The 26,912-nt window shown below is 35.5% G+C and overlaps 1 protein-coding gene across 5 annotated transcripts in view; it reads left to right on the forward strand.

Annotated features, from left to right (window-relative positions):
• The window catches only part of bmpr1a.S (bone morphogenetic protein receptor type 1A S homeolog), a 60,666-nt gene extending 40,474 nt beyond the window's left edge, over positions 1-20,192 (forward strand). The window contains exons 4-14 of one of the 5 annotated variants that reach the window (XM_041570413.1): positions 4,184-4,281; positions 6,897-7,059; positions 10,217-10,319; positions 10,477-10,573; positions 11,472-11,568; positions 12,086-12,224; positions 12,310-12,502; positions 12,699-12,996; positions 13,255-13,430; positions 15,370-15,500; positions 16,908-20,192. In XM_041570413.1, coding sequence (XP_041426347.1) covers positions 6,932-7,059; positions 10,217-10,319; positions 10,477-10,573; positions 11,472-11,568; positions 12,086-12,224; positions 12,310-12,502; positions 12,699-12,996; positions 13,255-13,430; positions 15,370-15,500; positions 16,908-17,033 — 1,488 coding nt within the window. In that variant the 5' untranslated portion in view covers positions 4,184-4,281; positions 6,897-6,931 and the 3' untranslated portion in view covers positions 17,034-20,192. 5 annotated transcript variants of the gene reach the window in all.
• The last annotated feature ends 6,720 nt before the right edge of the window (positions 20,193-26,912 follow it).

A 26,912-nucleotide genomic window follows, 5' to 3' on the forward strand; every position in this document is an offset into this window, starting at 1 on the left:
ACGCAAACAAGCCCATAAAATGCAGTTTGCCAATTATACACACACATAAGCACACACAATTTTCTGATTTTGTTTTTTTTATTTTTTACATTATAGTCTGTCCTTTGCCTGAAAAAAAATGATTTATTGAAAATAGGCTATTCACTTACCGCCCTGTGCAATACCTTTTGTATGTTGTGATTATATTACATTTTTGGTGCATTTCTTGCCATTTTATTGCATTTTCAGTTCTGCAAATCTGTTATTCGATCGCTTCTGTCCGTAAAACTGATTTGACGAACACAAAATAATCAGACTGTGATTCTCACTGCTGATTGCACGAAGAGGGAAAAAAGTGTGCATTCTGCACTGTGCTTTGTTACTTGTTTTTCCATCCATTTGGATGCCTCTGTGCACCAAAGTGTTTGGTAAAGCTATACATATTGGCCATGAAACTGTTCAGTTGCCTTCATATTTAGGATGTTTTTTTGTTGCTAAATTGCAAAATGTGGGGTCATATAATGGGGTAAATGGCAAGCTTTGTGGCAAGTTTCAGAAATGTAATTGAAACCTATATGTTCAGCACAGCTTTACAGTTTGGTAGTTTGCTGTAAAAAAATTATTTACACATTTTTTTTAGAATGTTTACTTTCTGAAAATATATAATTTTCTATGGTCTCCCTACTGTTAAAGGGGTCTAATGGCACATAATGCGCATACCGGAAGCTTATATTGCAACAGCCAGAGTCTCCGACTTGAAAATTCATATGCACTATTTTAATTTGGGTGCCGCTGTATGCCACACCATTTGGTAAATTGCACATCAAAGTGTTCAGTATAACCCTGACGTTCATATTTTGTTGCTATGTTGCGAAATGTGGGTTGTATAATGTGGTAAAATGCAAGCTTTGTGACAATTTTCAGAAATTATATTAAAATTGCTATGTTCGGAATGGCTTTGCAGTTTGGTAGTTTGCGGTAGAAAGACATATTTTCCCATTTTGGTTTTGTCTGAATGTGTATTTATCTGAACGGTTAAAGGGGTGTTATGGCACTTAATACACACCAAGTGTCCGTCGTGACAATGCATATGTACTGTTTTCATTTGGGCGTCTCTGTACACCGCAGTTTAGTAAATCTATGCATATTCAGCATCAAACTGTTCAGTGAATGCTTGGAATTCAAATTTACAGACAATGTTGAGAAAGCATTTTTTGTATTTAGAGCTTATAAACGTGTTCCAGAAGTGTAAATACACAAAAACTCAGACAGATTTAGAATGCTCAGGTTCTCCCAAAAAAAAACAAAAAAAAAAAAAACAATGTATAGTTTTCCTATGTAAACTAAAAATCCCCCAAGGAAATGTCCCTAAAATGAGGGAGCAGAAAATGTTCAAAAAACGTCTGGCACTGAGTGTAAATGAAATGTGAAATTCTGCTGCAACTTAAAGAGTAGAGCACAAGAAAAATGCAACAAGCATCCAAACGCACTGAAATGCAAATGGAGCAAAACACAACTCCGAATGCTCATGAGTACAACCAGGCAGAATACAATGGAATCAATTAGTGAATGCATTTATTTGCACTCAAACCTTGAAAAAACACACTTATTGGATTTTTAAATGTTTTTCCTGGGAAATTAGAGTTTACGATTATTCCTTAGTGTATGGTAGGGATGCACTGAATCCAGGATTCGGTTCGGAATTCAGCCAGGATTCAGCCTTTTCCAGCAGTATTTGGATTCAGCCGAATCCTTCTGCCCAGCTGATCCGAATCATAATTTGCATATGCAAATTAGGGGCAGGGAGGGAAATCGTGTGACTGTGTCACAAAACAAGAAAGTAAAAAATGTTTTGTGTTGGTATTCGGCCGAATCTTCCGTGAAGGATTCGGGGGTTCGGTCGAATCCAAAATAGTGGATTCAGTACATCCCTAGTGTATGGACACACTTCCATGCGCAAACCTTTGTTGCTGCAGAGATGTTTCTTAAGTGTAACAATGCCATTAGTGACAAAACATTGTCAGACTAACTTTAGGAAAAGTATTTTATATGAAATTTAATCACAGTTACACATTGTTTTGATTCAGTCAGTGGAAAGTAACTATCCCTATTAAACGTAAAAAATGTTGCCTGTGAGATTAATCTGTTCTTATTTTGGTGGTTGGAATCTTGTTTTGTTTGAGAAGCAACATTGGAATTTGGAATGCGCAGCCCCTCTATACAAGGTCAATGTGGTGCACTTGGTGATGTAGATAATTTTGAGACAAATCACTCAAAATACCCCCTACCCTCCTTTAAGGTGAATGATGCAGTCAAGTGTTGTGGTTGTCACTTAAAATGTGGTATACAGTATCAAACATAAACTAAAAATCTGCTTCATATATTCATTCCAAATATCATTCTACAGAAATGATTAATGACCTCCAATTTTTGCATATATGGTCTCATGTAACCTTTAAAAGTTGACCATATGCACTTACAAATGCACTGCTATGCCTGACAAAAGGGCTTTAAGACAGGTAACCTTATGTGGATTATTGTTTGATGTTGTTTTCCTTTGAAACCGCAATAGTAAAGCATTTTGGAGGAAAAGCTGATTCACTTTGCCAGACCTCAGACTCCTTTGTGACTGCTAAGTCTATAAACAGGGAGGGGGGAGCAGTAACGCATGTGGAGACAAGATACGAGCTTTGTTTTTCAGAATTCCTTCCCATATGCTCACGCTAAATATTTTTAATCAGATACTTTCATCTTTCTTACCTTTACGAATTGCGTTTTCCTGTGTTGTTCATTTATATTATGCCAAGCCTAACTTATGTTATTGAGTGGATCCTTGTTCTGAGCTGATTTTTATTGAAAACCAATGAAACCCTGTGATGTAAAATCATAAAAAAGATTTTAGTTAAACTGAAAAATTGGATCATTTAAAAGTGATCAGCTCCAAAACTCTGATAACCATGGCTGGAACAAGTTTTCCCCAAACCTCTCCCCCAAGTTTAGATGGCTATCCTGAGAATATACTGTTTTAAATTAGAAGGAAAGGCTAAATTTAAGTAAGCTTTATCAGAAAGGTCTATATAAATAAAAAAATAGCGTTATGGTAAATGAAAGGGTTTCACGCAGAAGATAGCTGCAAAATATTTCAGTGCTTTATTTGTAGCACTGAAATATTTTGCAGCTATCTTCTGCGTGAAACCCTTTCATTTACCATAACGCTATTTTTTGAATATATGCTTCATTGGACGGAAGCAAAAATGATAAGGGTCAAGATTTACTGAAAATTTCCTCGACTGCCTCGGTCTATATAAATACACCAGTAAACCCTCAAATTAATGCTTCTCTGAGTCCTCAAAATAAACACTGCAATTCTTTCCTTCTATTGTGTATACATGGACTTTTATATCAGACTTCCTGTTCTCAGTTTAAACCTCTAGGGCTAGGGCTTGAGCATGCTCAGTTTGCTCCTCCCCCCCTGCTGTAATCGGAGCCCATAGCTCAGGGATAGCAGGGAGAGACTTGTGCATGAAGTGGTCATACTAAGCTAATAGGGCAGCTGCTATCCTAAACAAACAAGGAGAGTTTATAGAGCTGTTTACTCCGGTATGGTAAAGCATTCTGCAGAATAAATATAGTTATAGCTTGCACAATTATGGCTAATCTATTGGCAATAAATTGCTTTAGTAGCTTTCCTTCTCCTTTAAATAAAGAAAGATTACATCCCAAGAAAATCTGGTCCTAGAAATGACATTCAGTAGTTTTTAAATTGTTTCACTATGAAACAAATAGGAGTGTACATAATGCAGATGGAGGAAAGAGTAGCATATGCTTAATTTGATTTTTGCCAAGCAAAGTGATGTTCACGGGAATGTGTTAGACACCGCCCAGTGTATATATCATTAGCCTTAGACCACAGGTCGATGCTTCTCAAAAGTGATCCAGCCCTGGGTGGACTCACTATGATTTGCCAGTGCTTCAGCAATCCTTTTGTTCTTTTAGATCACATGTATGCCCTGTAAAATAATACAGTGTTGTTAAATTTCACAGAGCTTTAATTTTAATGTGCTTACTCTGCTCTGCTGAACACACTGTACAAAGATTTACTAGTCCTCTGCCAGCAGTTCTCTGTAGGCCCCCATTATGTGCCAGTCATTGACCTAGGATCCATTAAATCAAATTTTCTTTATTTTTCCCACCATGTTGACAGACAAATCAAATGGAGATGTGCAGATCGAACACCTTGCATAGCATCATGCCTTGTTAAAACTTTATGGATTTGATGATTTGGTAAACAACTATATACAGGTATGGGATCTGTTATCCAGAATGCTCGGGACCTGGGGTTTTCTATAACAGATCTTTCTTTAATTTGGATCTCCATACCTTACGTCTACTAGAAAATCATGTAAACCGTAAATAACCCCAATAGGCTGGTTTTGCTTCCAATAAGGAATAATTATATCTTAGTTGGGATCAAGTAGAAGGTACTGTTTTATTATTACAGAGAAAAAGGAAATCATTTTTAAAAAATTGGATTATATGAATAAAATGGAGTCTATGAGAGAAAGCTTGTCTGTAAATTGGAGCTTTCTGGATAATGGGTTTCCGGATAACGGATCCCATACCTGTACTAATTTTTTCAACATGACTTTACGTGATAGACCATTTCTCATACAAAGCAAATATACAAGTATCTCGGCTATTATCCAAAAATCTCAGAAAAATATTGCTGCAGTTTCACATGGGGTCCTATTTAAACTAATAATTAGTATTTTTACTGTTTTTGCACTTTCTCTGTAATAATAAAAACTACCTTATACGTAATGGTAACTGCATTTGGTGTTTGTTTAAAGGGAGATCATAACCCCCATTTTTGACATAAGCTGATTCAGTTGGACTAGAAAAGATACATAAACACTATTTGAACTATCCTTTCTATGCATTTTGCACATGCATAGAAAGGAAGCCATATTTTTTGTAAGAACAATTTTTTTTAATTTTTTTTTGTGAAGCTAGTGTCGCATATGTCACCATTTATTTTTCACTTCAAAAAGCCCTTTGTGTCTACTGCTTGTGGGTTTGCCTGGCCATACCAAAGACAGGGTGGAAGGCAGCAGATCTGCGTTTCCTCCCATCATCTTCTTTACGATGGATGAGAAAACGTGTGACTAGTTTATTTAATGTTGCACCTCATTACCCCTTTATCATCTAAAGCCATGGTTCCAAGCATTCCTGCTAGAGTCCTGCTTGGGTCCATTTTTTGGGACCCTTACCCGCAATCCGCAACCCGCATTCTTACCTGCTTGGAACCGCTACCAGACCCTACCCGCAAGTACCTTATCCGCAACCCGGACCTGCGACCCGCTGACCATCAAGAATCAGGAAGTGCTGTCATTGTAAACAAGAAGTGACATCATCGGAAGTAGACGTGATCAGAAAAAAGGGAGTAAAACAGGAAGTGCTGTCATTGTAAACCGGAAGTGATGTCATCGGGAGTAGCCGCAACCAGAAAAAAGGAGTAAATATCACTATTGAGAAGACCCGCGGCCCGCCCGCAAACCCACAGAACCGTCGATCCGCGTCTTTACCCGCACCCAGAACTTCTCCCCTCAACCCGCAAGGTACTGCAGGTATTTGCGGGTACCCGACCCGCTGTAGGACTCTAATTCCTGCTAATAATATATGTATTTGACCAATCAAGCGATTGCAAATCTTATAGTGATAACCAGTCTATGGTAACTCCTGCACAAAGAGGCAGTTTTTGAATTTCATGAATGCAGTTATTATAGACATGGAAAGTTAGATCATGAGCACTGCTTTGGCCTCAGCATTAGATTGTGTTTTTTCTTCATGTCCAAAAGAAAAACTCTTACACAGTTTTAAGCAAATACTTGCAGCAGAAAAAAAATACGTATTTCCTAAGATTTAATTGATCATGTCTGGAAACTTGTCTGCATTTCATTCCTTTACTGGGATTCCAATTTCATTTCACTATGCATGAAATGTTTATCACTTTGCATGTTTTTATTTACCATTAAAGCAAAATATGAAATTAGCATTACTTAAGTATTACTTTTTGTAATACCTGTAGCTAATTTCATTTGCTTACTGGTTGAGCAGTGAAGCTTACCTTATTTGTTTGGTTTCAAGCTATACCATATGGCACTAACAAACTACCATATCTCTGTTTAGTTTGGCGACATACTTCATACAATTGCCTGTTCTTCATTGTAATATCTATAGTTAGTTTTTAGTATCAGTATAAATAGTTTATATAGCTGAGTGTATAGATAGGCCTGTAAAAGTATGCGTATACATGTGCACTAGGATTCATTCAGAGGGGTGACCCTTTTTCAATCCAAATTTGCTATTTAAGTAACTATATGTAAAATGTATGTTGGGCACTAACTGGCAGTAGAGTCCTGCTCTGGTCTAATTCAGTAGACAGGACAGAAAAACTGGTTTTGCAGCCGAACACTGACCACTTTAAGGATATTTCACATGTGCCAGAGATGTGCATTGTGGATAACAGGCCACATACCTGTGCCTGCAGGTTCTGCATTTAAGGAGTAATGATAGAGATGCTATGGTATTAAATATCTCTGTAGGACTGATTCTTTGGACTGTCACTATAGATATTCACTTCACTATATTGGATGTCACCATATGATCATATAGGCAATAGAGATTTATTCTAATGAATTTATTTTAAGATTAATACTGTATATTTAAGCATACCCTCTCCGTTCAATATCATCTGTGCTACACTGAGGTGCTTGGCAGATGCCATAACATTTAGGTCACATTCTTTTTCTCTATAAATAGGAATGTTATGTGATTAGACTTGATGTTCAGACCAAAGTGGTTTTGCAAACTTATATGGTCTGTTTGTTAAATCACACCCTCTCTTCCACATACAGGACAGGACTTCAACATCTTGCCACACAGAACAGGGATGAAATCAAATTCAGACCCAAAGAAGCAGGAAAACGGCGTAACACTGGCACCAGAGGATACACTACCATTTCTAAATTGTTACTGCTCTGGATACTGTCCTCAAAATGCTGTAAACAATACATGCATGTAAGTGGTACTAGGACAGACAGATTTGCTGTTTCTAACTTGTATGTATTTTTGCATGCTTAAAAAGTATTATATGTATTAACTGGGTACAGTAGCATGCCCTCTATATATAGCTTGGAAAAGTTGTATGAGCAGGTTGGGATCAAACTGTTTAATTTAATGAAAAACTAAAGCTAAACTAGGATAGAAATGTTGTACATTATGTTTTGGGCTTCTGTACCAGCCCAAGACAACCACAGCCCTTTAGCAGGGAAGATCTGTGCCTCCAAAGATGCCTCAGTAGCTCCCCATCTTCTTTTCTAAGATGCTCTGTGCTGCTGTCACTTACTGAGCTTAGAGGTCCGACTCACAATATACAGCACACACAAAATACAAATATCGTTATATAAGGTTGATTATTAATTAATACAGATAATTACTACATGGCAGCACAGAAATCAGTCCAACTAGCATCAGAATTTAATAATCAGACCTGTAGCATCAGCTTATATTGCAATCAAACCTAATTTTCTGCTTCTCAACAGCTGCTCAGAGCCCACTGAGCAGACACTTTCCAAGGTGGTGACCCCATGTAACAGGTTGGAAATCTTGGATCGTTGCTGCTATTAAGATGACAATTTAGGCAGATGCAATTAGGTCATTATATAAATTATGGCATATTTAGCCATATTCAGTTTTAAGGTTTAGTTCTCCTTTAAGTCCAAATTCTAAACCATGAAAAACTGACATTTTTCATAATAGATATATACACTATAATGCCAAAAGACACTTTGAATCTATACATGTCAGGAATATTGATGAAATTGGTATCTTTGAGAGACATGTAGATTTTAAATTAATTTTATTTTCACATACCGTATATACCCAAGTATAAGCCGAGTTTTTCAGCATCCAAAATGTGCTGAAAAAGTCTACCTCGGCTTATACTCGGGTCAGCGGTACCCAACCCGAGTAGCTGAGATTGCAGTCACTTTTAATCATTCCTATACCAACAGTACACTTGGGGAGAGACTGCAATATCCCACAATGCCCTCTGTTGGTTATATGAAAGAACAGTGCGCCCTCTGTTGGTTATATGAAAGAATAACAGTGACTGCAATATCACACAGCGCCATCTGTTGGTTATATGAAAGAATAACAGTGACTGCAATATCACACAGTGCCATCTGTTGGTTGTATGAAAGAATAACAGTGCGCCCTCTGTTGGTTATATGAAAGATTAACAGTGACTGCAATATCACACAGCGCCCTCTGTTGGTTATGTGAAAGAATAACAGTGACTGCAATATCACACAGCGCCATCTGTTGGTTATATGGAAGAATAACAGTGACTGCAATATCACACAGTGCCCTCTGTTGGTTATATGAAAGATTAACAGTGACTGCAATATCACACAGCGCCCTCTGTTGGTTATATGAAAGAATAACAGTGACTGCAATATCACACAGCGCCCTCTGTTGGTTATACGAAAGATTAACAGTGATGGCAATATCAAACAGCACCCTCTGCACATAGTAGTGGGACAGTGGGACAATGCACACAGTAATCCGTTTGGCAATTCTCTGTCACCATCAACTTTGCAAAGAAGTCCGGTTGATCGCTGGGGGGGTCGCTTTGGCAGAATGTGCGCTGCTGGGAGACAGGGCTGTAGTTGTGTCTAGGCTTATACTAGAGTCAATAAGTTTTCCCAGTTTTCATAGGTAAAATTAGGTACCTCGGCTTATACTCGGGTCGGCTTATACTCGAGTATATACGGTACACAAAAAAAAGATTTCTGCTGATGTTTCTCTGTATTATAGAGACATTTTTACATTTTTGTATGTGGAATAATTAAAAACTGGCAGCATTCTAAAGGTTAAACTGCCCTGAAAAGCATTATAACATCTATATTGTTTAGTAAACTGAACATTGCCCATAGTTAAAGGAGAATCATTATATTCAAATCCCCTACCCTACATAGCCCCCCTTTCTCCCCTCCAGCCTAGGTGTTGGCCTCGGTAATGCCCCTTAACTCTTTACTTACCCTTCGTTGGAGATTCAGCACATCTGAGTTCATGGGTGATATTTTCTTCTCTTCGGTAATCTTGTGGTCTCCAGCGCTTCGACAATTTCTGTCAGTTTCGGCGCAGGCACAGTTGTCGAAAACTGTAAGACTGCTCCAACTGCGCATGCGCGATACGGCGCTAACTTCACAAAGAGTACCGAAGAGAAGAAGATGGCGACCGTGAACTCCGATACGCTGAATCTACAACGAGGGGTAAGGAAGGAGTTGGGGGTATTTACCAAGGGGTAACACCTAGGCGGAGGGGGGCGATGGTCTATGTAGGGTAGGGGATTTTAATATAATGGGGCTGGTTCTCCTTTAAGTCAGTGCAAAATGCTGAAATAATTGCTTTCAGTTGGAAAGTGCTTTCATGAGAATTGACTGGCAGTGAAAGAGTTAATGGAAGGCAGGCAGGGTTTTTTCTAAGCTTTTACCACTGCTAAACATTCCAGGGTGTTCTGTGTGTTTTAAAACAAGGATACGATGCTGCCATCATGTGGCTGTTTATATCACAGTTTATATTGTTGAATGTGTGATGCACAGTGAAGAAAAGTCATTGAGGGGCAAAAAAAAAACCCCCACTTCTTTTCATATAAGATATGTACTGTGCTATGCTTAATGTTGAGACTGAAACTTTTCTCTGGCTTGCTTTTGGATTTTAATACCCTTTAACGTAGATGGGTTAACAGATGTACCTTTTTCTAGGGTGCAAGTAGGCAGGTGTTAATGCCAAATATATATGTGATATTTAAGTAAGGTGTTGGTCTTATGAAAGTTAATTAAAAAGATAATATAGAATAAATATGCACTACATTAATATTTGTGCAATGATTATCGCACTGTTACTAAAGATTTACTGGTTCGATTTTTAATTATGCATTAACCTTCTCATTACATCTAGCTAGGTTAGTGCTTTGTGAACTTCAGGAGACATTTCCAAGTGATATTCGCCCAAACATTATTTCAATTGGTTTTACATTTAAAACTCCCTGCATTTTGAACAATACGTTTTATTTTGCTTTTTCCATTTGTAAATATATTTGTAAATATTTTTTACTTGACTAGCTTCATATCGAAAGGGTTTTGCTAAATCCTTTTTTAATTGTTTCCAGAACAAATGGTCAGTGCTTTGCAATGATTGAAGAAGATGACCATGGGGATATCATTTGGACATCAGGCTGCATGAAAATGGAGGGTTCAGACTTTCAGTGCAAGGTAAAATTCTTACAATCCATAATGAGCAAAATTGTGTGCCATGAAAAACATGTCTGTAGACTCCAATGGGTGAAAATAATTTGTTGGGTGTCAAAAGCTTTCCACTTGAATGGGGTTTTTCCCATCTCCTAATATTTGTCTAACTGTACATAAACAGGATTCCCCGAAAGCCCTGTCACGGAGAACTATTGAGTGTTGCCGGACTGATTTCTGTAACCGTGATTTGCAGCCTACATTGTCGCCAAAGATCGCAGGTATGATAAACTATTATAGGTACTTAAAGGGGTACTGTCATGTAAAAATATGTTTTGTTTTTTCAAAACACAACATTCTCCAAGGTTCCCTGGCCTTGGTTGGCAAGATTTTAGGGGGCAGCATGCTGTCAGACCACACCCACATTGGTTCAGAAACACTAGGGATGTGCTGGAGATACAATCGTTTTTTAAATTTCCAGTGCGCCAATCCCCATTTTCCCGAATAAAAGGGAGGGGATGGGGGGCAATGAACGTCAGCGGGCCTAGGGGTGCCCTCTATGTAAATCTGGCCCTGTAACTAACTATATTAGAAACCTTTTTCATTTTGTACAGCCTATTTATTTACACAGTTTTTATTTTCACACTGAACTGTTTCTTTAAAATGACAGTAAGTTTATGCATATACAGAGTATACTTGCTTTTGCCATTTTTAAAGCCAAAGCATTTGGAAGTGCATATAAAGCAAATGGAATTGTAATTCCTTAGATTTGTGTTGTTTTATTGTTACTAGAAATGTTTAAATGAAATAATTTAAACTGATATGGTCCTAAAATGTGAGGGCACGGCTTTTTGTTAGCACAGAGCGTTTACTGTATTACCTTTTTATTTCCATGTATATATGGTTAGACCATCAATGCAGAAGTGTTGCAAGCTGACCTCAGTCAAGATAAATACCATACAATATTCTACTCAATTGCAGAAATATTTGCACAATATCTTTTTTTCTGAAAGATTTTTTAACATACATGTAAAACTACTGTTACAGTTGCCACATGTGACTTTTATTCTTCTTTTTTACTTATGTAGTAAAATTTAAGCCACTTGGGGTACATGTAAGGTAAAATTTCTTTATTTTGTAAGCATTAACTTAATTATGAAATGACTTTCCTTGTTGCAGATGGAGAATATGGCTTGCGATTCATTGCTCTTATCATTTCGATGGTGGTCTGTGTTATTTTTATAGCAGGCTTCATTCTTATCATATGGATTTACAAGTAAGAAATTTTCATTTGAATATTCAAATAGCCTGCGCGTCTTGGCACAATAATTTTTTTGTTTCACCCCACAAACACGTTAATGTGGAATAATTATTGATGGCTCAGATGTATAGCTACAATAGTCACACTGATGATTGCATTCTTATATACAGTAGTAGATTATGACCTAGTATATTTGTTGAACTGTAGCATTTTTTTTTTTTATCAAATCTCAAAATACAATATTTTAATGATTTTATAAAAACATTCATAATACCGTAGGTTATCAGTTGCTTGCTTTTCATGCAAACAATCCCTGAGATAATATGGGTAGTGTTTAGTAATTTTGTATAGCTTGGTCACATACTTGAAGAGCCCAAAAGCAGTACTCAAATAAGCCGATTTGGATTTCTACAAGGAAGTTGAGCCACATCTTTTTTGACTTTTCATTCATCCATAAGTTATCTGCAATGTAGTTGCTCCACCTCTTGTTTGTTTTTAGGTGTTGTGGATTCATTTTTTTTTTTTTTTACAGACATAAACTACATTCCCAAAGGATGCTTTATAACCGAAATTTGGATCCTGATGATGCCTTTATACCTGCTGGGGAGTCCCTAAAGGCTCTTATTGATATATCACAAAGCTCGGGTAGTGGCTCAGGGCTGCCTTTATTGGTAAGGATACAATTCTTTTAACCTCTAGGTTTTGTGTTGATAAAATTACATTTATTGTTAATCTTGTGATGTTTTAAATCTGTAGGTGCAGCGTACTATAGCCAAGCAGATCCAGATGGTTAGACAGATAGGAAAGGGAAGGTATGGTGAAGTATGGATGGGAAAATGGAGAGGAGAGAAGGTGGCCGTCAAAGTGTTCTTTACTGCTGAAGAAGCCAGTTGGTTCCGTGAAACTGAAATCTACCAAACTGTCCTCATGCGGCACGAGAACATACTTGGTAAGTATTTAAGGGACAAATTTCCCAGTCTGAAAATAAAGTTGACTGTATTTTTCATACATAATCTTTGTATAACTTATGATTTTATAACTAATGATTATGTAGCCACATGTATAAAGCCTTTGAGAAACTGACAACAGGCATTGTTTTAAGAGATCATTGGCCCTGAAATAAATGCATTGTTTTTCATATTTAGGTTTTGTAGCAGCTGACATTAAAGGAACAGGCTCATGGACACAGATGTACCTGATAACAGAGTACCATGAAAATGGATCGCTGTATGACTTCCTTAAGTGTACCACTCTGGATACTCGATCTTTACTCAAGCTTGCATATTCAGCAGCCTGTGGATTGTGTCACCTCCACACTGAAATATATGGCACTCAAGGAAAACCTGCAATTGCACACAGGGATCTGAAAAGTAAAAACATACTTATAAAAGAAAATTGGACATGCTGCATTGCTGATCTTGGACTGGCAGTAAAATTTAACAGGTAGGTTGTGTCTTTCTCTGCATTCATGGTTTAGGTTACTTATGCTGTGGTACAAATCTGTATGAAAAGTTCAGCTCCTTGCAAGTAAACATACCAATATAAGCTGTCTAAAATAGTTATTTTATTCCTCTAGCTATTTCCATTCTATACAGCTGATTAAATATTGTATTTCTGCAAAATAACAGATTATTTTAATTAAATTTTTTGTAGACTACACTGGCCTTATTCATAATATTTATCCTGTTTCTTCTTTCATAGTGATACACATGAAGTTGATATTCCCCTGAACACACGTGTTGGGACAAAGCGTTATATGGCCCCAGAGGTTCTGGATGAAAGTCTAAATAAGAATCACTTCCAGGCTTATATTATGGCAGATATCTACAGCTTTAGTTTAATTGTCTGGGAGATGACTCGTCGCTGCATAACTGGAGGTACGGCTTCACAGGCAAAGCCTTTAGACTATTTTGCTTGTTGAAATATTAAACTATAACACTAAAGTTATGGGGCTAAATCTTGGTTAGGTTGTCCATGTTATTAATTACATTGCTTTGATTAACTGCATTTGGGGCCACTTTTATGGCATTATGCCTACATATGTAATTATGTAGCAGAAAAGTAATTTTTCAGAAAATACCAGTGCAGGAGATTAGGTGCCTCGCAGAGAAAACAAGCCCAACCAATGAGTTATATTTTGACAAAACATACAGCATAAATCCACATTACTTATAAAAATAATCCAAATTAGTAGCCTAAAGACAAGGTGCTCCAAAGTATGAAATGACCCCTTATCTAAAAACAAAAACACCATGATTTAAGCATTCTAGACAAGGATGTCCAAATTCTATTTCCCTATCATCTTTAAAGGACATGTTACACAAATGCATTAAAGTGATCCATTATGTTACACTAATTGTAAAAAACGCTTTACAGTTAACAGTTGGGTAACAGCACAAGCATGAAAAATTTTCCTGGGTAGTGCACAATAAGTGCTGTGATTAGCTATTCTATTAGCTATTGGGGATTGGCATCCTATGACTCTGTTAGGCAGTACAACTGGCTTTTGTACAACCAGAACTCTCCTCCAAACCAGGAATTTAAATATAAGTACCTGCTTTTAGGCGCCTGGAAACAACATCCAAGGGGTTAGTGAGCAATATGTTTCTCATAAGCCACTTGTCTAGAGAGATCCATGCATGGCACAATCCATGTTAATCTTCACTTAAAGCAAAAGTAATTTATGAATACTTAAGCAACAGTTTACATGAAATTAAGTGGCGTATTAAAGAATTTTACCAAACTGGTATATATATATTTCAGTAAATATTGCCCTTTTGTATCTCTTGCCTCGAACCACCATTTTGTGATAGTCCTTTTCTATCTTTCTATCTTTTCTATCTATCTTTAATAACCATTTTTTGATGTGTCTGTGCTGCCTCAGAGGTCACCTGACCAGAAATGCTACAGCTCTAACTGTAACGGTGTGTAAGCAAAAAACAGCACTGTCTGTTAATTGACTCTTGTGATCTAACATGTTTAGTTTTTTTTGTGCGCACAGTAAATCCTAGGATCCCAGGGGGCGGCCCTTATTTTTTAAAATTTTTATGATTACCCAATGGCACATACTACTAAAAAATGTTTATTATTATGAAAATGGTTTATTTACATGAAGCAGGGGTTTACGTATGAGCTGTTTATATATTAATATATTTTTATAGATCTATATATTTTTATAGAAAACTACGTTGTTCGGGGGGTGTAGTTTTCCTTTAAAGGGTAAGTCTAATACCCCCCTTATTCAACGAGTTATGAATAAATAAGACATGCTTTTGCATACTTTTTGTGTGTTATAAAGGGACAGGGAAAGCCCACTAAACATATTTCCTTATATGAAAAGCCTAACTACAATATTTTCTGAAGTTATCTTGAATCACCCAGAGTTACATCAATTTTCATTCAGTGTTAGCATCCTTCTGAAAATAGCATCTAGTAGTCCCATGACAATTTCCTATAAGTCTTCAGTCTGGGACCAAGACCAGAGATTTTGTGCAGTGGACAAACGAGACAGAGCAAGCTGTTCCAATTGCACATTAGCAGTTCAGTTTGTAAATAAAGTTACATTTAAAAAAAACAACAACCTTCAAGCACATCCCATATAATAATGTCTGCTGTTGCTCTTTTCTATATTAGCCTAAGATCACAAAGTAGCACTGGAAATCTGAAGTCATAGTTATAGGCTAGGCACTTGGACACCTAGATACATTTTACATAAAATACATTTAACAATGATGTTACTAGCATTTTAAAACCTAAAATAAATATTTTATTTGTTCATCCTAATGAATAGAAATATTTCATATAATTTGTTTGAAGGAATTGTTGAAGAGTATCAGTTGCCTTACTATGACATGGTGCCAAATGATCCATCCTTTGAGGATATGAGAGAAGTTGTCTGCATGAAATGTCTAAGGCCTACAGTATCAAATAGATGGAACAGTGATGAAGTAAGTGTTAAGATTTTTTTTCTGCTTTTTCATGGTCATTTGCTTTTGATGGAAAAAAATACTATTGTAAAAAATTTTCCCTGCAGTGTTTCTCTGCTAGAGGACATGAGCTGATAAAAAACCCATTGGCACCAAATATGACACTGGTTTGATTTGACATGTATTTTTATCCAGTTTGTTTTATTCCAGTGTCTTTATCAGCTCTTCTTTTTTTTCATGTCCTAGTTTTCCTGGCCCTTTAATTATGTTGGGTTTGAAAGGTCATATAATCCCTTTCATTTTAATTAACAATTAACACTTACCATTGTAAAATAAGGTAAAAAGCTGAACTTCCCCTGAAGGCACATAGAGGTGTGTTAAAAATGTCTTTGGACTGTTTACTATTTATCTACTACTTATCTTCCATTCTTACTTCCTACTGCTACCTGGTTGCTTTAGTAATAGTACTGTAGCAACAAAATAATTTCAGAGCTAAACAAGGCTATTTGCATATTGTCATAGAATTGTACTTTCAGGTTGAAAAGACATATGACCATTAGCACTTATACTTAAAGTTGATTAAGGTGAACAGTTGTGACTGTAACAGTGCATAGGGGCGCTTTAGACTACAAAGTTTTTTGGGTTTTTTTAAGGGGCCCAAAGTTCCACTATGGACTTGTATTCTATGTGTATAACCTGAAAATGACACAAGTAGATGGGGGGCAGTTTGATTGCAATAAAAGCAATGCAAAGGAAATAACTTCACAACAGTTTTATGAACCTTAATGCTATGAATATAGGCATATTTATAAGTGATTATTTATAAGATGCATTTAAAAATAATAATATTAAAAAGGGACATTTTGGAATAAAATCATATTGATAAGATGCATTTAGGAATCTGAATGCTAAAAACAGAAAATTTGGAATAAAATAATCTAAATTATTTAATAAGTGATGTTAACATGGTTTTGAATATTTTCTTGTGTTTATATGCAAATACTTCATTCAAAGCTTGCATGGAATACTACATGGCAGAGCAATCCACTATGTAGTTGTCGTGTTTGGAATATTTTTTTTCTATCAGCAGCCAGTTGTTCATACTAAAGCGAAACAACAAGGCTACATAAGCCTACTTACTGGCATGGCCTGCAGATAAAGCTAAATCATTAGACTGCTATTATAATGTCTTTGTAATCTGATCTGATTCATTAAAAAGGAAATGGTTATACATTACATTATGCAGTGAGGTAGTGATTGTTTTGCAAACATTGAGAACAGTATTTTTAATGTTGCAAGTATTAAATGTTATAGATTGTTCCAATAAATGCAAATGCATAGAATCAAGTAGTTGTGATAGCAAATGTTAAATTATTGTTTCTTCTGTTATTAACACTGACTTACACTATATAATATCTTCCTCTGTAGTGTTTGAGAGCTATTTTAAAGCTGATGGCAGAGTGCTGGGCTCAAAACCCTGCTTCCCGTCTCACAGCTCTGCGAATCAAGAAAACGCTTGCAAAGATGGTGGAGTCCCAGGACGTCAAGATTTGACATGGAACACAGGATACTCTATCAGAACTTTTTTAAAAAGAAGCCAAGTGCAAGGAGGAGGCAATCAATACTTCCTGTGCACCTCCTTGGTTTATTATGCTGGCTGCTATATATTGACTTTAGGTACTGTGTAGAATTCAGACGCATCTCTTCCTCAGTGGGAGCCTGTGTGTACTAAAGGACAGATTATTTTTGTTCAAAATTTTTATATTGAAACTTTGGTCTTTTTAACATGAAAGTATTCAGCTTGATGGTTACAGAATCGTATGTTCAGAAAATGTTGCTTTCCGTGAAAGCAGTAACCATAATAAAGGCATTTTTATTCCCTTATAGCCCTTATTAACCTGGAGAAGTAATTGGATACAAGTAAGAATTTAACAGTTCTTGCTTTATTGCGGATAGAATGTTGGTAAATCCCAATCATAACTCATACATTATGAATAAACAAAAAAAATGTAATCCTTTAGCCAAAAGTTATTTGCCATATCTCCATAGGTTGAACATCATTATGAAGAACCCATGTAAATATTTTTTTTTCTTAAATATGTTAAGCGTTTACTGCAAAAGAAATGTGCCTAGTAATCTAGATGCTGTACCTTAATGAAACTTTACAGCAAAAATCAAACATTTAAAATGACAAAAGGAATTTGCATGCTGCTACTTGTGACAAAATCTAAAGGATCCTGCTCACACCATTATTGTTTCCCCTCAACACAGCTAGATGGGAGTCTAAACGTGTTTATTGATGTATATTGTTTCTGTGATATACAGTGGCAATTGCAGCCTATCCATTTTAACTAAAACCTTTAACTACTTATTCCAGATTAGATTAGAGTAATATGACTCACTTTATGGCTGCATGATACATAGACAGGTATGGGACCTGCTATCCAGAATGCTTGGGACCTGGGGTTTTCCGGATAACAGATCTTTCCATAATTTGGATCTTCATGCCCTACTAGAAAATCATGTAAACATTAAATAAACAGACCGGTTTTGCTTCCTGTAAGGATTAATTATATTTTAATTGTGATGCAGTACAAGGTACTATTTTATTATTACAGAGAAAAAGGAAATTATTTTTAAAAATTTGGATTTTTTTAGACAAAATGGAGTCTGAGAGATGTCCTTTTCATAATTCTGAGCTTTCTGGATGACTGGTTTCTAGATAATGGATCCTATATCCGTTTGTCCTTTGCCTCCACTCACCTTTTTGCTTGTTTTTTGCTGCAGGTTATTCGAAAAAGAGCAGACCATGGCAAAATAGAGCATTTGTTAACTTGACACCGTATTTATGTACATTTAGGTATTTCAGTCCCTGCCAGGTAATTGCTATTATTTAGTGTCTAATAAAGTAATCCTTTGCCTCTTGGCTAATGGCTGGGTAATAGCTGTCATCAGATCCTTTTCCGTCACAAGTACCCTCAAAAATGTATAAGGCCAAGATAAAAATGTATAGCAAAATACTGGATAGAATTAAAATAACATATCAAGCACCTTTTGCTTAACACACTCTGCTTACTACATCCCCACTAATGGCCACATCATATGTATAAGTTTGCAGGAAAGGCAAGTACCATTGTCTACAGTACAGCTATGGGACCTGTTATCCAGAGTGCTCAGGCCTGGAGTTTTCCAGGTAATGGGTCTTTCTGTAATTTTGATCTCCATACCATATGCCTACAAAAAATTATTTAAAAGTTATTTAAAGCAAATAAAAGTATTTTGCCTCCTATAAGGAGTAGTTAGATCTTCGTTGACATCAAGTATATGGTACTGTTATATTACAGAGAAAAAGGAATTTATTTTTACAAATGTGAATTACTTGATTAAAATAGAGTTTGTGGGGATGCTTTCCTGCAATCCGGAGCTTTCTGGTTGATGGTTTTCCGGATAACCGGTCCCTTACCGTAAATGCTTGCCATAGTCATGTGATGTTAACAGGCATGGTAATGTGGTAAACACAAAGACGTAGAATGTTTACATTATAACCAGTATTTTCATGTATGGTTTACTGTGTCTAAGGTAAATCTTGTGTTTTCAAGGAGTACTAACCATGTGTGCATGCATAACTATATATAAAGTTGGTGGGGTTTTTTTTTTTTGCTTGTTCGTGTGCTTGAATGTACACCAACCAATCTCCTGTATTTCCTCTGTTAACCCAGAAAATACAGAAGTGCCACAGAGTTTTATGTGTTTAATGGGAAACAAATTAAATGTTCATAACCTGCTTATAGATTTTTTACATTATCCCTTTAATGAACTAGAGTACACGTGCATTTATACTGGGTCTTCAAATATAAAACCAAATAATTAACATTTTTAGGCATAGATTTAGAATCTCAACTTTACAGCTCTGTGGAACTATTGTCTACTATCTAGACTCCCAAAGTTCTACTACAGTGCATTGGTACTAAATATCTGATTATAAAGAAAGAACCTTGATTACCCCTGCTCTGCTGGTATGTTTCAGAGCTTAGCCATTACTTGGCAATATGCTTTATAAATCTTAATGCATGCATTTGTTTATTATTTCGTAAAAACATTCTTATGCCATTATCCCTCTTCTACTTTTATCTTACTAAGGTAAAGCCTGCCTACCAATAGATTAAGGGGCAGACTTATCAAGGGTCGAATAGGAAGGAAATTCGAATTCTCAAATCGTTTTTTTTGTCATAACTCAAAAATGCGAATTGGAAATAATACAAACTAGATTCGGATTTGAAATTTGAGATTAATGAAAACTATACCCTGGGAATAATTTGAATTCGACTATTTGCCACCTAAAACCTGCCGAGTTCATGTATGTCAATGAGAGAGGTCCAGTGACCCATTTGAAGATTAATAGCCTTCCTGACTGACGTTCAAGTTTTTTTCTGAGAAAAAACTTGATTCAAATTGAGTTGGGATGGTAATATTAATTCGAGTTTTAGATATTCAATCTTTTTCTTAAATAACCTTACAATCTCATTATATTCAAATTTATTAGCTTTAAAAAAAAAATTCACATGAATTGGAAATTCGACCTTTGAAAATTGGTCCTCCCCAAGTTAAAAATAAGAATAATTTAATAAAATGTTATGTGGTCTGTCGAAATACAGCATATCAGATGTAAATGTGTCAAAGCATAATAACATTAAAAAAATGGAGCAAGCTGTATGTTTTGTACTTTATCAGTATCACCACTTCATATACCTTTAGAAATAGTGTCTTGCTTTTAAGACTATTAAATCTAATGCTGTTTTTGAATATGTGAAGTTTAATCGACCTGCAGATGTTCCGAAAATATTAGCGAAAGAAAAATGACTGCGTGTTGTTCAGCAGACTTGGGCCAATACACACACAGATTTATCTTATTAATGAATGTAGAGATTTTACCTCATTTTAATGTAAAGTAAGTTTTGTACGTTGTGTGCCTAGTATTAATATTTGCCAAACTTATATACCATGTATGGATTGGAAGTTCTAGTTAGGCACTGCTATGATTTGAACATTTTCTGTGTTGTCTTTTTGTTGTTCAGTATATATATATATATATATATATATATATATATATATATATATATATATATATATATATATATATATATGTTTGTCCATATAGGTGAACGCACTCTTACCGGATTTGATGAAAGTGGGTGCGTGGGTCAAACGATTAATACATCATGACAAATGGACCCGCACTCCAAGAAATTTTGTGAAAATAGTGTTTTGTTTTTATTCACAGATGCATATCCAACGTTTCGGTCCCCATTGGGACCTTTTTCAAGGATAAATGGCATGTGTACAAACCAGTGCTTAAATCCCTTTGTAAATTGGCGCAAGTATGACGTCATAGCTAGAAAAAAACCTCATAATTAGCAATCAAAGTATTTGCCTGAAGAAAAAAAGTAATACATACAATTCACCACCAGGTGTCCCTGTTGTGCCAGTAGTAGTAGTGCTCAAATGAAGGTGATACAAGTGTCCATATAAAAGTATCCATTCAAGGAAAAAGTCCATTGAAAAAAATCTGTAAGTTCATACAAATGTGTTACTTTGTTGCAGTATTGTTAGATATGAAAAAATAGTTACACCACTTGTTTTCAATATTATTGCATTGCAATTCAATCTTAATGTTAAATATTAAATATTACATTTCAAATAAAATCTGGATATCATATCCAAGTCTTTGTGCTTTATTCCATATATATGGACACTTGCATCACCTTCATTTGAGCACTTCTACTACTGGCACAACCGCGACAACTAGTGGTGAATTGTATGTATTACTTTTTTCTTCATGCAAATACTTTGATTGCTAATTATGAGGGTTTTTTCTAGCTATGACATCATACTTGGTGCCAATTTACAAAGGGATTTAAGCACTGGTTTGTACACATGCCATTTATCCTTGAAAAAGGTCCCAATGGGGACCGAAACGTTGGATATGCATCTGTGAATAAAAACAAAACCCTATTTTCACAAAATTTCTTGGAGTGCGGGTCCATTTGTTCTGATATATATATATTTAAACAACAAACACGAACATTGCCAAACATTGAAATCTGGAAATGGCAAATTTAGCAGTTATAATTAAAACCATGTTTGATTTAAGTAACTACGTTTTCAAATAACCGAGAAGTCAGGGAATATATGTGGAACCCAATTCTTTGCGCCCTTGAGTTCTACTTCTAATGAATACTCCCATAAATTATACAACTTGGAGTTAAAACGAAAATATTTTTCCCCCAGTATTCTATGTGATGTGCATCAAGTTGTATGAAGTTAAGAGTAAGAATTAGGCACCTTAGACGCAGTAAATCATTTTTATAAGTCTATGCAATTAAATACATTCAATGTGACTGTTTGAAATGCCTTAGCTGTCCTTTAAGCAAATGTTTTTTATTTTTGTTTTAGCTAAAAATGTTAATGTGGCAGATTAGTATTTATCTTCATGAAAAGCCCATGTTTGCTGCAGTGCCAGAAAAAAAATTATAGAAAAATTTAGCAATAAATGGTACATCTTGCACCACTAATTTTACTCTTCAAAAAGGCCACTGGCAACAACAATGTTTAGATTTGTATGAGTTTATATGTTATGTTTTGTGCTTGCTTCAGAAGCTATAAAGAAAAACATAGCCAGTGTTATTCTTATGCTGCTACTGAATTTAATGGCAATTGCTAGTGATGGGCGAATATATTTGCTTAGACACTAATTCGCTGGTGATAAATCCGCTGTCAAAAAAATTGTGGCGTGCATACATCACCAGCAATTGCCTGTCTATTCAAACACAGCAACATTTTAAACCAAAAATTCACATTTGTGAGTTTTGCGGCCAAAATCTGCTGCATGTGTGTGAAGTGACGAGTGTCTGCCATTAAATTCAGCAGCAACCACCAAAATAGTCAGTGTAAGGCAGTATTTTCCCATTAACATAAGAAATGTGGGACATTAGCCTACTATAGTTTCTACAAGAAAGCTGGTGTGTTGCCCAAGGGAGTTCCATTTGGGTGTGTAAGAGCCACATTCACGTAACAGTTAAGCAGCTTAATCGCAGGGAGGTAATCGGGGTCAAATGTCATTCATGGCTCTTTACACACTAATAGAATAACAGAATGAAAACCTTTTCCCTTCTAAAATAGAAATATTGCTAGAAATAAATATGTAATTTAAAGCCAACATCTTCAACTTTTTTTTGGCCCTTCAACGCATTGAGACTCTTTAGCTATTTGCTGAAAAATTAATAAGTAAGGGATGCCCAGCAGGTCACGCAGATCTTGATGTGAACCTTCAGTTTGTCATGGCTCCCAATAATTTAATACCCATAAGTTAATCATAGATTGGGCTTTTTATCGTATGTTTAAATATATGAATGTTTTTTCCCAAAAAATATAAAATTGCATTTTTTCTGAAAAGAGAAAAGGTTGCAGCAAACCAACATTCTCCACTTTTCTTCCTAAAGGTGGCTAAACACGCACAGATATTGTACAAAACAAATTTTCTAACGATATTGAGTGTGTATGGCAAGAGATGAGCCGACTGATATTAGCAGAAGTCTCGTTGGCTCGTCAATCAGAAGCAATTGTAAAATTGCACCCGAACATTGGCAATTCAGCTTTTGTATTGAAACGAACGATCTTTCCTGGAAAGATCGTAATTTTAGCGTGCAACTTTTTCAAATCGTCACCCAAAAACTCGAATTTATCAATTATCGGACGAAAAACACAAATTTTTCAGATTATTGAATGAAAACCAGCATCAAACAGCCCAAAACTCTTGACAATCATGAAGGCAAAAAAAAAAAAAACATGTTCCAATTGAATTTTACATGACTTTTTTAGCTGGAGTATTTTCAAATTCTAGTTTTTATTAACTTTGCAGCCAGATTCTTTTTTTACCTCAAAATGTTTTTCCCTTTAAATACAGGACCGGAAAAATTTGAGGCTTAATTAATAGGCCCCATAAAAATAAACTATACTATTGGTGCACAAATTGCTCATTATATGCAGAATGGGAGAATTTGTGTTTGACTATAAAATTTGGTTTTGGAATTTTTTTGTTTTTAAATTTTCATAAAACCGCTTTTTATATTTTACTTTACATGTTAATGTATTTTTTTATTTATTGCAGAAGACCATTGGTTAGCTAATCCAAATGGCTTAGATCCACCAATGGCTCTAAATACACCAACTGTGCCATGCATTACATACTAGGTCATTTATTCTTGCAGGTCTATACTCAGGAATGAATGAGACCAATCAACATGTACTATGTACCAGCCACTAAAAAGAGTGTCCTGATTAGTTTAATTATAATTATAGTAACACTACCTTTAATAAAAGAAAATAAGCTGAATAGAATTTGCCCTGCATTTATATCAAATCCAACTATGATAGCGGTAGTTAGGCATGCAGCATCATTGCTTTCTCCCAAGCAGCCACAGCTCATTTTATTTCCTGATCTCTAAGAAGTCAATCAGAACTGTGCGTGAAATTAAATTAGGTACAACTTTAATGCAATATACATTGCCACTTTTTTTTATAATCTACAAAAATTACAATGTAGGGCTGACTTGCTTTAGTTTCACAGATTGTAGCAAATGCAGCACAGCATTTATTGTGACACTTTAAAAAAAAAAAAACGTGACAATTCCTTTTTTTAATACATTTTGTAAAACTGACATCCATTTTCCTCATGTGTTCTCGGTTCTTTTTCAGCATGGAAGGGAATTAACCCTTTACACATCACAGGTTGTAAAATATACAGCACGGACAGGCAAGTTACCCAGTACCAGTGCTGTATATTTTATTTTTCTGGGTTACAGGTTATTTGTTTGGGGGGTTGCAAGTTCCCTGGCAGCTCGCGGCCCCCTTCTTTATATATAAGAAATAAAAACGTCCGACATGCAAAGTGTTAAAGGGAACATTTTCTTACATGTGACATTACCGTTCTAAATGTTCAATTTATACCATGTAGTATAATGTATACAATAATTAACTGTAGTTAAATTAGTGGACTTGTAAATAAGGTTAAAATAAGCTGTATGGTTATACTATTGTGATATATGAAAAAAAATGTAAAATAATTTAAAATGTAACACTAAATGTATTTTGTACAGCATCTGGTTTCAGAGGTGCCTTATATTAAGTTTACCATAAATTGCTTTGTTCTGTACACTGATTATGTTCAATGTATCATTTCTAAGTAAATAAGCTTATTTTAGTAAATTATTGTTGTGTGTGTATTTCTCTGGTAACTGTTGGCTCCCATTAAGGGTATATACAATTAAGTATATAAAAACTTTCCATAGTACTTATTACCTCATAATAAATAAAGCATACATGCAGGAGTTGAAGTATGTATGCTTTACTTTTTTTTCTTTAAATTTCTTTATTTCAAATTTTTTTCCCATTCATTTTTTTAAAAAAAACAAACCATTCAATGGCTTATTATTAGTTATCTTGCATAATATAACGTTGACATGTAACGACTTATAAATATATATGTATATAAATGTGTGTGTGTGTGTGTGTATGTGTATATATATATATATATATATATATATATATATATATATATATATATATATATATATATATATTTATTATTATTATTATTATTTTTTTTTTTTTCAAGAATACATACATGCAGGGGTAACAGTGTATTTATACCCCCACCTACTTTTGAAATATATATGATGTCATCATAGGTTTAAACTTCACATCACTAATTAGCCATTGGAAAATGCATCAAAGAGAGAAAATCTCTTATCTCACCACTGGGTGTCACCGTTGTACAGCAAAACATGAATAGTCCATATAGTAACATTTTCTGCCGTGAAATCTGTGAAGTTCATACAAAGTATCTATTTAGTTACAGAAATGACAGTGCTGTCTTTTATTGTCAATTATTGGAAAAAAGAAACAATTTAATAAAAACATCCCTTAAAACCAATTTAAACAATAAATCAATGTTTAGCCTTGTTTTTCCGTTTATTTACACAAGCTTTTTGCTTTTTCATTTACTGTCTTAACTGTAAATTGCTATGTGGAAAGCTTCCTAGTTTAAAAAGCAATTTAGCATTGGTTGGCTGTTTAAACCTTTTGGAGCAACAGTATTCAGTTCATGGATCCAGTAAGCCTCTCTTTTCAATAGGGTTTGTGCATAATCCCCCCCTCGCGGTCCAATCTGAACCTGATCAATTGGCATACACCTGAAAGATGCTGGGCTATGTTTTGCCTCAGCCCAGTGTTTCGCAACCAGTTGTTGCGATATATCCTGTATCTTGATTTTTTCTTTTGTCACCTTTTCATTCTTATCGGGGTTCAATGCTGCTCTGATGCTAGACCTATGCATGCCCATTCGCTCCTTCAGTTGCCTAACAGTCTTGCCGCAATATATTAAGCCACAGGGACATTTCACTATATAAACGACCATGGACGTAGTGCAGGTCATCCTGTGCTTAATGTCATATTTCTTTATGGAAAGACTGTGTTTGCTGAATTTTTTCCATTTTGTTATTTTTAAACTATTCAAACTGGTATGTTTCCATTTTTGATGGAATTTACTTAAAGGGTATTCCCTAGATTCCAGCAAAATTTTATATAGTAATGATAATTCTCATGTTGGTCTATATCGTCCCATGAACAATTGCTCAAATGATGTATCAGGTGGGCCATTATGTCTAAAAATGTTGTACTTGCGTCAGGCGTAGCCCATCTATCCCTGAGATCTGGAGATAATATACTTTGTAATGAATGAGTTTTTCTGCAGGACATCAGTTGGTATGCAAGTAAAGAACTCTAAGTGGACCAGTTTTTAAAATATTAAGGGCTTTGGCCCGGTATGAAGTCCGGGTTATAAAAAAAAATAATAAAAAGGGGAGAAATCTTGATTTAAAGCTCAATAAATGTTTTTTTTATATATTTTACGCTGTCCCAGATTTTACTAGAAGATTCACAATCTCTGAATCTTTTAGTAAGGACTTATTTAGTTTCCACTGCCATGATCTCCTCTGGGTACTTGATCTATCCACCAAGAATAAGTTTGGAGCTTGGTCAGACCAGGTTATAGGACCAATATAAGCTTTCTTAACCAATGGTAAATAGTTCGGAGTTGACCAGAATTCCGTAGGTACACAGTGGAAAATGTAAACATCTTATTTCCAATAACACCCTTGACTGCTACACAGTAATCTAATTTGTCTGACATTAACCCTTTAAGTGCCACAGAACGTAGAATCTACGTTCTGTGGAAAAGTATCTTGAAATGCCACAGAACGTAGATTCTACGTTCTGCAGCATATGCGTGTAGGGGAGCTCAGGAGCGGCTTTAAATGCTGCTCGCTCCTTCCCCGCTCGCTCAGAACCCCCTAGGCAACGAGCAGAGCGGGTGGG

Source organism: Xenopus laevis, chromosome 7S (genome assembly GCF_017654675.1).
Source record: "Xenopus laevis strain J_2021 chromosome 7S, Xenopus_laevis_v10.1, whole genome shotgun sequence".
In the NCBI taxonomy this organism is placed as follows: domain Eukaryota; kingdom Metazoa; phylum Chordata; class Amphibia; order Anura; family Pipidae; genus Xenopus; species Xenopus laevis.